This window comes from Crinia signifera, chromosome 4, assembly GCF_055691185.1.
Source record: "Crinia signifera chromosome 4, ASM5569118v1, whole genome shotgun sequence".
NCBI classification, from domain to species: Eukaryota; Metazoa; Chordata; class Amphibia; order Anura; family Myobatrachidae; genus Crinia; species Crinia signifera.
This window is the reverse complement of record NC_139220.1, coordinates 110,262,234-110,277,781: the sequence shown is the minus strand read 5'-3', so window position 1 is coordinate 110,277,781 and position 15,548 is coordinate 110,262,234. Positions and strand designations below refer to the sequence as shown.

General features: G+C 46.3%; 1 protein-coding gene and 1 long non-coding RNA gene across 4 annotated transcripts in view; one reads left to right on the top strand and one right to left on the bottom strand.

Moving 5' to 3' along the window:
- The window catches only part of ANO4 (anoctamin 4), a 231,490-nt gene that overhangs the window by 86,259 nt on the left and 129,683 nt on the right, over positions 1-15,548 (bottom strand). For all 3 annotated transcript variants that reach the window (XM_083182214.1, XM_083182215.1, XM_083182216.1), the window contains one exon: positions 12,680-12,786. In XM_083182214.1, the coding sequence (XP_083038340.1) occupies positions 12,680-12,786 (107 nt within the window). The remainder of the gene's footprint in view (positions 1-12,679; positions 12,787-15,548) is intronic.
- The window catches only part of LOC146074287 (uncharacterized), a 133,264-nt gene that overhangs the window by 90,806 nt on the left and 26,910 nt on the right, over positions 1-15,548 (top strand). The window lies entirely within an intron of this gene.

Genomic DNA, 15,548 nt, shown 5'->3' with positions numbered 1-15,548 from the left:
CTTTATTTTAAAAGTTCACATTCCACTTCACCATAAAAAGATAGCGATTGCTACTCGGTGAATCATGGCGAAAAAAACCTTCAAATGTATTCGCCATGTGGTCATTGAATAGGGTGATTCACCGTTTTTGTCAGAAATTCGCCAAACAGCACAAATTCGCCATAAAAACCTGGCGAATCAGGCTCATTGAATACCGCCCAATGTGTAATGGGCATTATTGTGTGCCTAATCCCCTGTCCCACAAAGCCATGCCCTAAACAGTTCAATTTTTATTATGTGTTGGGTTGTTTTCCAATGTGGGGCATAATTTGAATTAGGGGTGGTATTATGTGGCCCACATTATTCTTTTCATGAGTATGTGGGATGGGCCATTAATTTAAAGCTTGGAGGGGAGTGCCGAACACCCTAGCACCCACACTGGTTGTGATGTATGGGGGGGAAAGAGGTGGGGAAGTGAGTTTCACCACCTCACCAGGACCACTTTAAGCACTGCTACCCACCAATGTATATTAATAATAGGCATTGGCGTAAACATTGCTGGCGCAGGCCAGCAATGTATACGTTACCGCCACCACTACCCCCATTGTATATTTTGTTATGGCGGTAATGTATACATTGTTGGCGCAGGTGAACAGATTTCTCCCTATGTGCACAGCTGCAAATAAAATCGTAGCTGTGTACATGAGCAGGATTTTGTTCCGTCAGGTTGGCATGGGGCGGCATTTACTTGATCGCTGGGCTCCGAATATATGCAGCCCAGCAATCTGTTCTGAATCAGGCACCAAGAACAGGAATGCACTGAATACAATGGCCCCTGCTTGTAATTCAATCCCCGCCCATTATATAAATAGTGTCAGGAACCAGTCTGTTTTTCTGTCAGTTTCTGTTTGGCATTTTGACTCACTGGTGGCCTCCAGTAGCAGGTCTGTTGCCATTACAGCTTTGTGTTCTGGGAGCTTAATTTATTCACTAGGCTGTGAGATAATTAAGCTAATCAAGCACTAGCCTGGGAGCTCCCTGAATCTTCAGGTGTAATTAATCACCTGAGCCCTTTATAGGGCAGGCTCACCTGCAGTACTCTGCCAGTGATAGCTTCCTGTTAACCTATGTTTAGTTCCTGCTTCCTGTGGAGAGAACTCTCTGTCAGCTCTCAGCTTCGCTACCTGGTTCCCTGTTCCGTCTGCTGTTTGGATCTCAGGATTTATCCTCTGCAGCTCATTGCTCACTGTAGCATCAGCCTGTATACCCGGACCCCGGAGCTTTCTGGTTCCTGCTGTTCTCCTTTGGAAATTCCAGTGCTCTCCTGGTTTCCTGCTTCCAAGTCTGCTTGGTGTGTCATCCAGTCCTGGGCCAGAGCCTGCGCCTGATCCACTTCCCTCTTCTCCCTGTGGGTCACGTAAGTGCTCCTTTCGAGCCCGGTGGTTCTATCTTTTTCATTTGCCCGCCGTGGCTGTTCCCCGCTGTGGGTCCGTCGTTATTCCTTTGTGTCATTTTTCCAGCTGTTCCTCCTGTTTTGTTATTGTCTGTCACCCTAGCTTCCATCAGGCAGGGGTGTTTCCCTTTCCATCTGCAACCGGTTTTGGGGAATCACTTGCCTTGGTGTGCCCCTGTTCCGAGATTCCCTATTGTATCTCTTGTGTCTGCGACTGGGTCGCAACTCCCGTCCTTGGCCTGGTGCCGGTAGTCAGAGGTCTTTTTCCAGCTAGGTCCTTTAGCCAGATCATCCTTTTGAGCTACCCCCCTGCGATTGCTCACCCCTTGTCATTACCTAACACCTGGCTGCATCGGGGTCAGAGCCGGCCTAACTGGCTCTGTCGAACGCGGCGGCTACAGGCGAAGCCTAGCACTTGCAGGGGTATTCCATCTGCCCGGGGGACTCAACAGAGTCAGTGTAGGTTTCGCTGTGGCCGTTCTAAACAGCGGTCCCAGCTGCGGGCTCACGCCTGACCTTTTTCCTCCTGCCAGCTGTCGTATCGCCCAGAGCCCAGGCGAAAACCATAACATTATCACTGACCATACCGATATATGCATGTGTTCACAGTAGTCATAGGTAAACATGCATATATAAACTTTTGTTTCAAGGTGATTTGGGTGTTTTTGATTGGTAGCGGGACTTATAGATTTGTCCTTATTAAGATTTTTTTTTCTTCCCGCATTTTGCCCGTTACAGGGTTTTTGCTTTATTCAGCTTGCCCAGTTGGTCTGGTCTGTTTGTTTCATTGCTGTACTTAATCATGCAGGCCTTGCAAGCTTCCTTGATGGCCTTAAATACGGCCTTTACAGAATTAAAACCTGAGCAGGTTAAGGGTCTGCAGCAGTCATTTCTGCAATTGCAAGATCTGTTAACCCAAATTTTCCTGGATCTGTCTGAGGTTTTTGGGGCTCAACCAGCTCCTAGGGAGACCCTGGCTAAGGGGGTAGTCAGTCAAACTTCAGATCAGGAGATTCAGAAGGGACATAGAAGTTTTTTACGGCCAAGGCTCACACCAGAAGAGCGGCGACGGCGTAAAGACTTTAACCTATGTCTGTATTGTGGGGAATCAGGCCACTTTCTCCAGTATTGCGAATTGCGCAGACCTGGTGTTGGTACTGGGAAGGATTTTCCTCAATCCAAGTGGTATCAGGAGATTACATCTATGCCTATCTCCTCTAAGCAGGAGGAGCCTGACCACACACCCCACATACGTAACGCTCCGACTTACAACTGGGGTCCTAAGACTAGAGCGCCCCATGTTGAGGTACGGAATCAGACGGGAATGTGGAATTCATCCACAAAGATTCCAGACAGAAAGACGTTAGATACTAATCTTCCAGTCAGGGAGATCAACGTTCTTTCAACATTGGAACTGTTAAGTCCCGTAGAGGAGTATCAGGTTTTTCCCTCAAAAGGGGCTTCAAGCGGCATAATCCCAGAGGGGGTCCTTGAAGCCGTCACCCCTAAGAGGGTCTTGGGGAACTTAACCCCACATGGAGTTATGGAGGTCATTGCTCCTGATGAGGCCTTGGGAGGCATAACTCCGAAAAAAGAATCCCTGACATCAGTCTCAGCCGGGATTTCTAGTGACATCTTCCCCGATCTTGGGGTTCTCGGAGTTGCCTCTGAGGTTGTGGATCCAGGAGTCCCGGTCTCCTTAGGCGAGTCCAATGCCGGGGGCTCATCTAGCGGCAAGGGCGCTTGGGGCTCATTGAACGTTTGTGGTGCTCGAGGTCAGTCGAGCCAATTTGATGCCCAAGGCCCGCCGGGCGTGTCTGATGATACTCCTAACACTCCATACTTCGATGGAGATTTGGCCCAGCTCCGACCAATTGCTCAGCAATTCCTCGCTAAAATGGACTTCTCACATAATATGAAGATAACTCCTACTTCTGCTGTCCGTTATCTCTTATCATGCTTTAGAGGAGGAGCTTTGGAGTGGGTTAAACCTCTCATAGAGGCTGACGATCCCATCCTAAGGGATCTTCCGGGTTTCCTAAAAACCGTGCGGAAAGTGTTCAGCCCAAAGGCCGTAGCCCCGAGTGGGGGCCCAAAGGCCGTAGCCCCGAGTGGGGGCCCAAAGGCCGTAGCCCCGAGTGGGGGCCCAAAGGCCGTAGCCCCGAGTGGGGGCCCAAGAGTCTGTTTCGCCCCAGAAGGGGGGCAAGTCTGTTTCGCCCCAGAAGGGGGGCAAGTCTGTTTCGCCCCAGAAGGGGGGCAAGTCTGTTTCGCCCCAGAAGGGGGGCAAGTCTGTTTCGCCCCAGAAGGGGGGCAAGTCAGTCCGGTCCCTGAGGGGGACTCAGTCCATCTAGCCTCAAGTGGTATCATAGAAACTGTGTCCCCGGAAGGGGTGGCCATATCCTTGTCTGAGGTCCCAAAGACCGCACCCTCAGCAAGGGTCTTGATGGCTGCAAACCCGGTGAGCGTTTCTGTTTTGCCAGCCTCTCAGGAGGCTTCAGAAATCTTAGCCCCCAAGGTTGTTGTTCCCATAGAGAATTCCAGTTCTGAGGTGGATGTCCCTACGTCCATCGTGTTTGATGGAGATCTTGCCCATTTTATTGCCCTGGTTGGACACTATGTTTCCCTGTTTGAATCTGGACCATCTTCAGGGGTCACTTGGGCTAACATTGTAGACCTCATCATTTCTGCCTTTAGGGGTAGACCTCAGACATGGGCCTACGAGCGGATCAATTCTGGTGACCCTTGTATCCGAGATCTATCTTCTTTCTGTGATGCAGTTATTAAGAAGTTCAGTCCCAAAAAGAAGGATGGGGTTCCACCAGCTCCTGGAAATGTGGTGCCCAGCATAAGCCAGGGGCTTAAGGACCTGGCTTCTGGAGACTCACAGTCTCTGTTTGTTCATTCTTCTGCCTCATCGCTTGGTCCGGAATCCAGGAGTTTAGCTATTGGTTTTGTCTCACTGACTCCTGACAAAAAAATTTTGGACACATCTAGTACCTGTAATTCTGGGTCTGGGGAATCCATTAAGAGTTCTGCCTATGGCCAATTAAGACATTCTTCCCTTTCTGAGATTCCATCTGTTAAAAAGACTCTCATGATCTCCTCAGATCGAGACTTCAACTCTTTTTCTGATTTGGTAACCCATAGCTGTGATTTGATAGAAGGTACCATCAGATCTGATAATGTGTGGGGCCTTAAACTGCTGATTCCATCAAAATCTAGGAAAAAGAAAAAGAAGCATTAATCTTTTTCCGCTTTTCTGGATCATCTTGTTTGTCTTTTTGGTTGTGCCCTATGGTCACCCTCTAGGGGGGCACTGAGACAAGCCGTGGTTTTAGCTTGTGTTCACCTTTCTGTTGCCTTTGCCCCGTTATCCAGAATCCAGATACATTTAATTTTTGGAGGTCTGGATTTTGGGGTCTGTTGACCCCTCCTCAAGGGGGGGGTACTGCCAGGAACCAGTCTGTTTTTCTGTCAGTTTCTGTTTGGAATTTTGACTCACTGGTGGCCTCCAGTGGCAGGTCTGTTGCCATTACAGCTTTGTGTTCTGGGAGCTTAATTTATTCACTAGGCTGTGAGATAATTAAGCTAATCAAGCACTAGCCTAGGAGCTCCCTGAATCTTCAGGTGTAATTAATCACCTGAGCCCTTTATAGGGCAGGCTCACCTGCAGTACTCTGCCAGTGATAGCTTCCTGTTAACCTATGTTTAGTTCCTGCTTCCTGTGGAGAGAACTCTCTGTCAGCTTTCAGCTTCGCTACCTGGTTCCCTGTTCCGTCTGCTGTTTGGATCTCAGGATTTATCCTCTGCAGCTCATTGCTCACTGTAGCATCAGCCTGTATACCCGGACCCCGGAGCTTTCTGGTTCCTGCTGTTCTCCTTTGGAAATTCCAGTGCTCTCCTGGTTTCCTGCTTCCAAGTCTGCTTGGTGTGTCATCCAGTCCTGGGCCAGAGCCTGCGCCTGATCCACTTCCCTCTTCTCCCTGTGGGTCACGTAAGTGCTCCTTTCGAGCCCGGTGGTTCTATCTTTTTCATTTGCCCGCCGTGGCTGTTCCCCGCTGTGGGTCCGTCGTTATTCCTTTGTGTCATTTTTCCAGCTGTTCCTCTGTTTTGTTATTGTCTGTCACCCTAGCTTCCATCAGGCAGGGGTGTTTCCCTTTCTATCTGCAACCGGTTTTGGGGAATCACTTGCCTTGGTGTGCCCCTGTTCCGAGATTCCCTATTGTATCTCTTGTGTCTGCGACTGGGTCGCAACTCCCGTCCTTGGCCTGGTGCCGGTAGTCAGGGGTCTTTTTCCAGCTAGGTCCTTTAGCCAGATCATCCTTTTGAGCTACCCCCTGGCGATTGCTCACCCCTTGTCATTACCTAACACCTGGCTGCATCGGGGTCAGAGCCGGCCTAACTGGCTCTGTCGAACGCGGCGGCTACAGGCGAAGCCTAGCACTTGCAGGGGTATTCCATCTGCCCGGGGGACTCAACAGAGTCAGTGTAGGTTTCGCTGTGGCCGTTCTAAACAGCGGTCCCAGCTGCGGGCTCACGCCTGACCTTTTTCCTCCTGCCAGCTGTCGTATCGCCCAGAGCCCAGGCGAAAACCATAACAAATAGCCTTATAATGAAAGATGTTCAGCAAAGTCTTTTGCCTCCTGAAAATCTCTTGCTCTTTGGGGAAAATAGCTCAGTGTGTACTCACTACTTTGACAGATATATCTATTATAGATTTTGGCAAAGTCTTTTGAAATGAAAATCTACTAGTGAATATGGGCCTTAAGGCCCATACACACTTGAAGATTTTCATTTCAAAAGACTTTGCCAAAATCTGTGATAGATACAGCTATCACCAAAGTAGTGTGTACACACTGAGCTATTTTCCCCAAAGAGTGAGAGATTTTCAGGAGGCGAAAGACTTTGCTGAAAATCTTTCATTATAAGGCTATTTACATAATAGGCGGGGTTAGAATTCCAAGGGTGGGAGCAGGGGCCATTTTATTCCTGTTCTTGGTGCCTGATGCAGAACTAATTGCTGGGCTGCATATATTCGGAGCCCAGCACAAGTAAACTCCACCCCTGACCGGGCAAAATCCCACCCATGTGCACGGAAAACATTTCATTTCAATGAATATTTCAATGATGCGCCAGCTCACAACTCGCTAGTGAATCGGAACTCGCGGCCCGGCAGCCAATCAGGCATCAGTGGCTCTTGATTGGCTGCTGGGCCCCAAGCTCCGATTGGCTCATGAGTCGCGAGCCGGGGCATCATTTGAAATAGTCACGCCACAGACGGATGGACCTGCTCTGAGATAGCCGGTTTTCCCACCGTTCTGCTCGGCTGTCTCCTTTAGCGATGACATCAGGGCAAAGTGAGCTGACGGAATGCAGTTCCACCCCATTCCGGCTCACTTTAACCCCAGGTGGCAGTGGTGTAACTAGGGCTCAGCAGCCCTAGCAGTGGCGGGGGGGGGGCAGGGACATGGCGCTCACATGGCGCTCACAGAGGCTGTCAGGAGTCCTATGTGAGGAAAGCTCTGCATCTGCAGCATCCAGTAAGGATTATTACTTCTATCTCCGGCTGTCTGTGTGAGGACGCTCAGTGACCCGCCTCATGAACCGCACATGGGGCGGGTCACTAAGCGTCCTCACACAGACAGTCCCCCTTCCACCCTGCCTGTCGCTCCCCCTTCTACCATGCCTGCCGATCCCCCTTAACGTAGTCGCCTGTTCCCCTTCCACCCGGCCCAACGCTCGCCCTTACACACTGGCCGCCGCTCGCCCTTACACACTGGCCTCTGCTTCCCTGTCCTCACTCCTGGTGGATCAAAGCAGCGTAGATACTGTTCTGTGTACCTGCGCTGTCAGTGCATTTTTTGGGGGGGGGGGGATGTTTGGTGGCGACGGCTAGGGGGGGCTGTTTGGCGGCAGTGGCGAGGGGCAGCAGAATTTTTATGGAGGGGGGGAGCTATAATTGTACTACTGCCTGGTGGGCAGTGGTGCCAATAATATATACATTGCTGGCCCGTGGCAGCAATGTATATATTACTGGCATATGAATAACATTGGTGGGCAGTGATGACAATAATATATATATTGTTGGCATGTTGCCAGCAATGTATATATTACTGGCTAATTAATAATCATTGGTGCACAGTGGTGCCAGTAATATATACATTGCTGACCTGTGTCAGCAATGTATATATTACTGGCTAATTAATAATCATTGGTGCACAGTGGTGCCAGTAATATATACATTGCTTTGTGTTCTGGCCGGGTGATCAGCGGGGGAGCAGGGGCTGCAGGGCTTTGCAGCAGCAGCAGCGAGAAGGCACAGAGATGATGAGCGGGGCGGCGCGGTGTGGAGTCGGACCACAGCAGGGTGAGTATATGACACTGGCGAGGGGGCGGGGGGAGGCAGCGGGGCGGGCCGCCGGGCTGAAAGTGGTTAATCTTTCAGCCCGGGGCAGCGTACACACATGGCGATGATGGATGAAAAACCATCCATCATCGCCACATCTGCTGGTAAAACCAGCAGATGAACCACTTAACTAGCGATGATGCGGGAGCGCGCATCATCGCTAGTCGCCAATCTGGGGGGCATACACACTGGGCGATTTTCATCTGAAAATCGGTCAAAACTGCTGTTTTGACCGATTTTCAGCTGAAAATCGTTAAGTGTGTATGGGCCTTTAAGTTGCTCTGCATTTTAGCACACTATAAAATTTATGCTACTTTAAAATTGTATCAAATAATTGTGTCTGTATGTGTTTAGTTTTAGCTACATAATTAAAAAGTTATTTTGAATGACTGCCTAGTGACTGAGTCATAATTTCTTCACCGGAATATTGATTGTCAGGATCTGCTTTAGTCAGAAACACTTATTGAGTGCCCTGACCGCAAGTCATGCAGCATGAACAGTACATTTACCACCTTAACGCCCTCTTTATTGTGACTGTAAAATTATTCTATATCATGTTGTAACCACTTAAGCTGTGTAACTGGACAAATCAGACATTTGCAGAGGTGTAAAAAGTCAACATTGCAGAACATCCTGTTCCTGTATCTGATAAGGTGTGTGTGGAACCTCGTGTTTTGGGTTTGATTTTGGTCCTAATTCATCACCGTGTATTAATTTTGGCAAAACCACCCTTAAGTGTTTTGGTTTGGATTCAGATTGCGGTTGCCTTAAAACAGGCATGTCCAAACTATGGCCCTCCAGCTATTGTGAAACTACAAGCCCCATCATGCTTTGCCACAGTTTTGCTATTAGGGAATGCTAAAACTATAGCAAGGCATGCTGGGATGTGTAGTTCCATAACAGCTGGAGGGCCATAGTTTGGACATGCCTGGCTTAAAACAATCATTGATAAAAACCGCTGTTTAGGACGAATGGCGGATACCTGCGGAAACTAGGACTTCACCTATAATAGCCACGTTTGAAGAGGCAGTTTAAGTCCACCTCAACTCTGGTGCCACCAGGTCTTATGTATGTACAAGGTACTGGGATCATTAAGGAGATGGCCAAGAGAAGAATCTGACTAAAGGGACCTGTAGAAAAACAACTGACTGTCAGCACTCCACAACCTCAGGGGCGAAAGACCACAAAAGTAAACGCAACCTCGTTGTATACAAGAGGCGACCTACTAGCAAGCATAGGAATAATACCACCACACAGACAACAATATAACAACACACAAAGACACAGCAAACCACACAAATGGTACTGACCAGTACCAAATACCAGTACCAAATAAGGAGAAGGACCGAGAATGGTTCAACGTGATGGCGCGACCTGTGCCAACCTTCAAGTTATGAAAAACAAGTGCACTTTGTCAAACATAAGCAAGCCAAAATAAAGTATTAAATTAAACCAAGTCTCCAAAGTGGATCACTTATGGTACCGGAACTGGGAAGGGCCACCAGCGGATCCAGGAGATGATGCACCGGGCAGACCAGAACCAAGCACAGCTAGATCTCAACCTCAGGGGATCTGTAATGGGTTTTAGCTCAGATTCCCAAAATTCACATGGATTCAGATTTCTGGAGAATCCAACTCTAGTACTGTATTTGCATGTTATTTTCTAGGCATGAAAAAAAGATCTATATAACTATAATTCTACTACTGTATAATTGTGAAGGAACAATATGTGTCACATATATTCCATAGAGTACATTTTTTGCACCCGGCCAAAACCCAGGTGCAGTGTACTGTAGTGTGATAGTCTCCTGCAGCACTTGGCTCCTGACACAAGGGGGAGCTGACAGTGCTGGGCACACTGCGCAGAGTGATGCATAAGGATTTCCTGCTAGGCCACACCCCTTATATTAGGCCACACTTCCTTTTCAGTGTTGCTAGTCCAGGATTAGAGAGAAGGGGATGGCTGGATGATAAAATTCAGCAAATAAACTACTGTATACATTTTTGCTCTTTATCTAAATTATAATTGCCCCCCTCTACGGAACACTTTGACGGTTAAAATACTGTTCCACGATAACTGAGCAATGTTTTATGAAGCAGATGCATGCTGTCTATAACTACTTCAGTTTTAAAAATAAATGCATTCTTATGTTTACTATAATCCTTGACTAATAATTTTCAAAGGATCTTGTATTAGGTCATCATAATTCATGCATGAAGGGTAGATGAGTCTAATGGCCCATACACATTTGACGATTTTGAGCTGAAAATCGGTCAAAACGGGTGTTTTGACCGATTTTCAGCTCAAAATTGCCTAGTGTGTATGGGCCAGAGATCCCCGACTAGCGATGATGCGCGCTCCCGCATCATCGCTACCGAGGTGGGCAGTCTGCTGGTTTTACCAGCACATCTAGCAATGATGGCTGGTTTTTTAGCTATCATCGCTAAATGTGTACGGCAGCCGGGCTGAAAGATCACAGACTTTCAGCCCAGCTGACCGCCCGCTCCCTCCCCCTGCTTATACTCACCCCTCCTCGCTCCCACGCTGACCGGCTCACACGGCAGTGACGGCACATGCTGCAGACCTGCAGCACAGACTTCTCTCCCCTCCCGGCTACACGCACGCCGGAGCGCCCCGCCCCCGTCCGAATGCCCCGCCCCCGGCTCACTGGCCGCATCTTCCCCCTGCTCCACACAGTGCGTGTATCATTATTTATGCACACGCAGCCGCTGACCACCAATGTTTAAAGGCAGTAATATATACATTGCTGGCACATGCCAGCAATGTATATATTCCTGGCACCACTGGCCACCAATGAAATTTATAATGCAGTAATATATACATTGCTGGCACAGGCCAGCAATGTATATATTACTGGCACCACTGGGCACCAATGTTATTAACAAGCCATTAATATACATTGCTGGCACATGCCAGCAATGTATATAGATGGCACCACTGGCCACCAATAATGTTTATAATGCAGTAATATATACATTGCTGGCACATGCCAGCAATGTATATATTACTGGCACCACTGGGCACCAATGTTATTAATAAGCCAGTAATATATACATTGCTGGCACAGACCAGCAATGTATATATTATTGGTACCACTGGGCACCAATGATTAGGTATTAGCTAGTAATATATACATTGCTGGCACAGACCAGCAATGTATATATTATTGTTACCACTGGGCACCAATGATTACGTATTAGCTAGTAATATATACATTGCTGGCACAGGCCAGCAATGCATATATTCTGGGCCGTCTTGATTCTAGGGGCCCAAGTTCCAGTGGCGGACTGTGTCAGGTGGCAGGATGGCATGTGCCCCCCGAGCCAGTACAACTCTACAACTGCGGGACCGCCAGGTGACACTCCGTACATAAACAGCATTCACCTACTACCCGTCACTATCACCCACTGCCCATCACCCTCACGCTGCTGTCACCCACTATACGTCACCATCACCGGCCACCCTTACGCTGCTGTCACCCACAATCCATCACTATCACCCACTGCCCATCACCCTCACGCTGCTGTCACCCACTATACGTCACCATCACCGCCACCCTTACGCTGCCGTCACCCGACAATTTGTCACTATCACCCGGGCGGCTCGGGGTGGAGTTTACCTGATTGCTGGGCTCCGAATATACGCAGCCCGGCAATCAGTTCTGAATCAGGCACCAAGAACAGGAATGCACTGATTAAAATGGCCCCTGCTCCCACCCTTGGAATTCAAACCCTGCCCATTATGTAAATAGCCTTGTATATGAAAGATTTTCAGCAAAGTCTTTCGCCTCCTGAAAATCTCTTGCTCTTTGAGGAAAATAGTCTAGTGTGTACGCACTACTTTGGTGAAAGATTTATCTATCAAAGATTTTGGCAAAGTCTTTTGAAATGAAAATCTTCAAGTGTGTATGGGCCTTAATACTGATTTCTATATACCTTACAACTACCTTTGTAACTATATTTAGTTTGCAGGGAGGATCAATTCTAGCAAAGTTACATTTATACCCCTTGCACACCAGCCAAAATTCCTGGGTTGTCCCCGGGAACAACCTGGGACTAGTTCCAGGACCAAAATTCCAGGAACGAAGTGCCGGGATTTCAACCGTGCCAGCTTCTTGGGGCACTGGCTGGTATGAAAGGTGCAGGGACATGTCCCTCCTTCCTGTGTTGCCTCTGCCTCTGCTGATTGGCTATGCTGTGGTTGTGGATGTTCAGGGACATGCAGAGGCATCACACAGCATGCAGGAAGACACTGTGCAAGCTCTGTGGCACAACAGACCCCAACAGTGCATTTTAACCCCTGCAACCCTGAAAAAGACCCCAGACGTGCATTTTAACCCCTGCAAGCCTGACAGTCTCATAGAAATGCAGAGTCATCCCGGGTTTAGTATGAAAGGTGCCTGCTTCAAAAGCATGTGTAAACGGGGTCCAACCCGGGAATGTCTGTGCATGTCACCAGAATTCAATTCCCGGGTTGGTCTCTGAATTTATGGTGTGAAAGGGGCATGATATAAGAAAAGGATTCCAAATGACATTAATATGCCCTGCGTTATAATTGTGTTACAACAATGTTACAGTAAATGAATTACAGATTTGCAATACCTCTAGCTAGACAGCTAGACAATAAAATAGACAAAAGGAAAATAAGATATTTATTTAGATGTAAGAAGAAAAAAAGAAAAAGTGATGATTCCACAAAGGGCGCAGTGGCTGGAAGATGGTGGGGTATGTGGAGAACCAAACGTAGGGTAATGAGCAATGATTAAAGATTAAACCCCACTTTTACATCATATTTAAAAATAAAAAACTGAAAAACTTACCTATTTTATTTTTCCCCTCTTCATATTTAACTCTCTGTAAAATATGGTGTACAATCCGGCTTCTGGTGGCATTGTTGAAAAAGGTGTCTTTGTTGTTTATGATGAAACTATAAAAAAATCAAAAACTAATTGTTAGATAGTGATGCATGTGTTGGAGTACATGGGGGATTTATGGGGGTGCCGGATGTCATGGATAGGCCTCCTATACATAATGGCCCTGATTCTGGTTGATTTGGTAATACGCAAAGCTCGCAGCTTACCGAATTCCAGAGGACCTGCCACATCAAATGGTTTAAGTAACGGTCAAAGTAACTGTAACTGTCAAAGTGACCATGTTCAGTTTCCTAAAATCCACATGTAAGCTTGTGATTCCCTCCTTTTTGGCTACTAAAATGTCCCCAGTTTCATATGGTCAACCTACTGTTTTATTACAGCTGACATCTCTGGGCCTACCCATTAAGAGTGCATCTTAATTGGCTGAGACTCTATGGTGTTAATATGATGAGCAACCAATGTGGTAAATGGCATAAAATAGAGGATGCATTTGCTCTGAATCTCTTTTTTGGGGCTTTGGCAGTGTCTGGATTGGAGTTCGAACTTCCAAAGTCAGGTCTTCCAAAGGTTGACCACCTTTGGAAGACCTGACTTTGGTTACTGAATCTACTTCTCTAGTTATAAAAAGCCTTCAGTCTGTTTGCATGATAGGTAATTAACCACCTGCCGGAACTGTCAAAGTAGGCCAAATAATATAACTTACCCTGATATTTAATTCTGTACTTGGACAATTAAGTGCATGGTGATCCAATAAAAAAGGCTTGATGATGGGCATTGGGTCTAGAGAACAAGGCCAGAAGCACATCCAACTCCTTGAGACACCCAGTTTATGGCTATGTAATGTCAGGATAAATTTTGTCCAAAAGTAGTTTTGCAACAGTTAAGCATTATTGTGTGCTCATACGTGTTATGTAACTGGGTTGTCATGAACTGACACTAAGCATTAATAATTATACTGTTGAGTGAACACTAACTGCCTTCTGACCAGCTCCAGCTCAGTTATGTCTATCCCAGTCAGGAGTTTATACAGTTCTCCTTCTACCTACATAAACCAATACCAAGTGGAGTGGTTCTTGACTTTTATATTTATTTACAGTTTCTTATATAGTGCAGCATATCCCATTGCACTTTACAACTTGATACTCTCAGAAGCACCTCTTACCCACACTAGTGTCAACTTCATCTGGGGAATTGGCCAATTCTGTCAACTATACACTGTTACTTACTGGAAGCTGTAAAGGAGTCATAGAAGCTATTTCCTGTGAATATCCTGGGATAGTGAAGGGCTTGACAACTCAGAGGGCTGCTGACAGGGAATGCTGCTGGTCAGAGTTAACTGACCAGCAAAATGGTCAGTTGTTTTACCCAACAAAATGGTCTCAAATGTTAAATTAAATTTAACTGAATTGAAATAAAAAAGCAACAACATAACATACAGTACCGTGGGGTTATGAGTGGTCTGTGTGGTGTGCTGCAACTGGGTAGAGATGGGTCTTTCTGCATCCCACCACAAATATAAATATAGTAGAAGGCAAAGTATAAAGAAAGTAACATTTCAGCTTAGCCAGTAGGAGGGCTTGGGGAATGGTCAACTGAGGCAGTCTGTCTGTCTGTCTGACCATAGCCTTTTATGCCTATGGCTAGAAATGCATTGCATTGCCGCTCACCAACTGAAGCGGGGCATTTTTTTGTGGATGACTATAGCCACCGCTCACTGCCCAGAAGCCCCTATCACAATTCTGATATGGTTTGACCCGATCACATTACAGTACCTTTGAGCATACATTCAATGTGCTGTAGAGATTTTCAGAATTGTTCATGTATGCGCAATTACACAATCTGCTGAAATACACATCAGCATTGCGTGTGACGCAGAAGGCTCATTGTATCATAAGGATTTTATCTCTTCTGAGTATCAATCAGGCCATTTGTTTACATTTATGAAATCTGTGTAAGGGGGAATACACACGTGGCATTTATTTGCCTATTTTCCGGTTTTGGTTCTCCTGGGGAGATCAGTTCTGTGTTTTGGATAGGTTCTCCTGAGGAGACCCAATTTGAACCGAATACTGGTATGGATCTTCCTGCCGTTCAGAATTCAGATTTAAAAAATATCCATTTTCATGAACTCCAAAACCCAAGATTTTAAATCCAAATTCCAAACTAAAACACTTGAGGTGGTTTTGCAAAATCAAAAAACAATAATGAGATTAGAATCTATTAAAAAACAAAACACACAACACTCCATATTTCAGAAGCTTTCATTTTGTATGCTTTTAATTATAAGGCTTTGCTAGAGAAAAACATTATATATTATTTACGTTTGAACAGAAAGTGCTGAACTGTTCTCTCACATGCATCATAATAATTTACACTCTGACAATTTACATTAGAATTAATTACCTATATGACTTTTTTTATTATAATTAATGTATTTGTCACTTAACTTTATTCCTAGTCCTGGAGAAAGACTACATCATGCAGAGAAAATTTTAATTATTTGCAGAAATCCTGGGGAATAGCTGTAAATTAACAAGCTTTTCAAAGTAGGTCAGACCATTTCTCATATAGCATTATGTTGTTATTATTTTCTGTAACTTTATTTTTAATTTGTAAATAGCTCATTATGGTTGTTTCTGCAAAAAAAGTTATTTGTGCTCATTATTCTGCCTTATTTCGATGTGGTGTGATAAATACAATTAAACTGAAAGAGAATGATCCACGGCTTATATACAGTGGTTAGCAATGATCAATGTTATACCACTCTCATGGTATCCAACCGCCCAATTGTGCTGCTCAGCACCGCCCCCTTCCC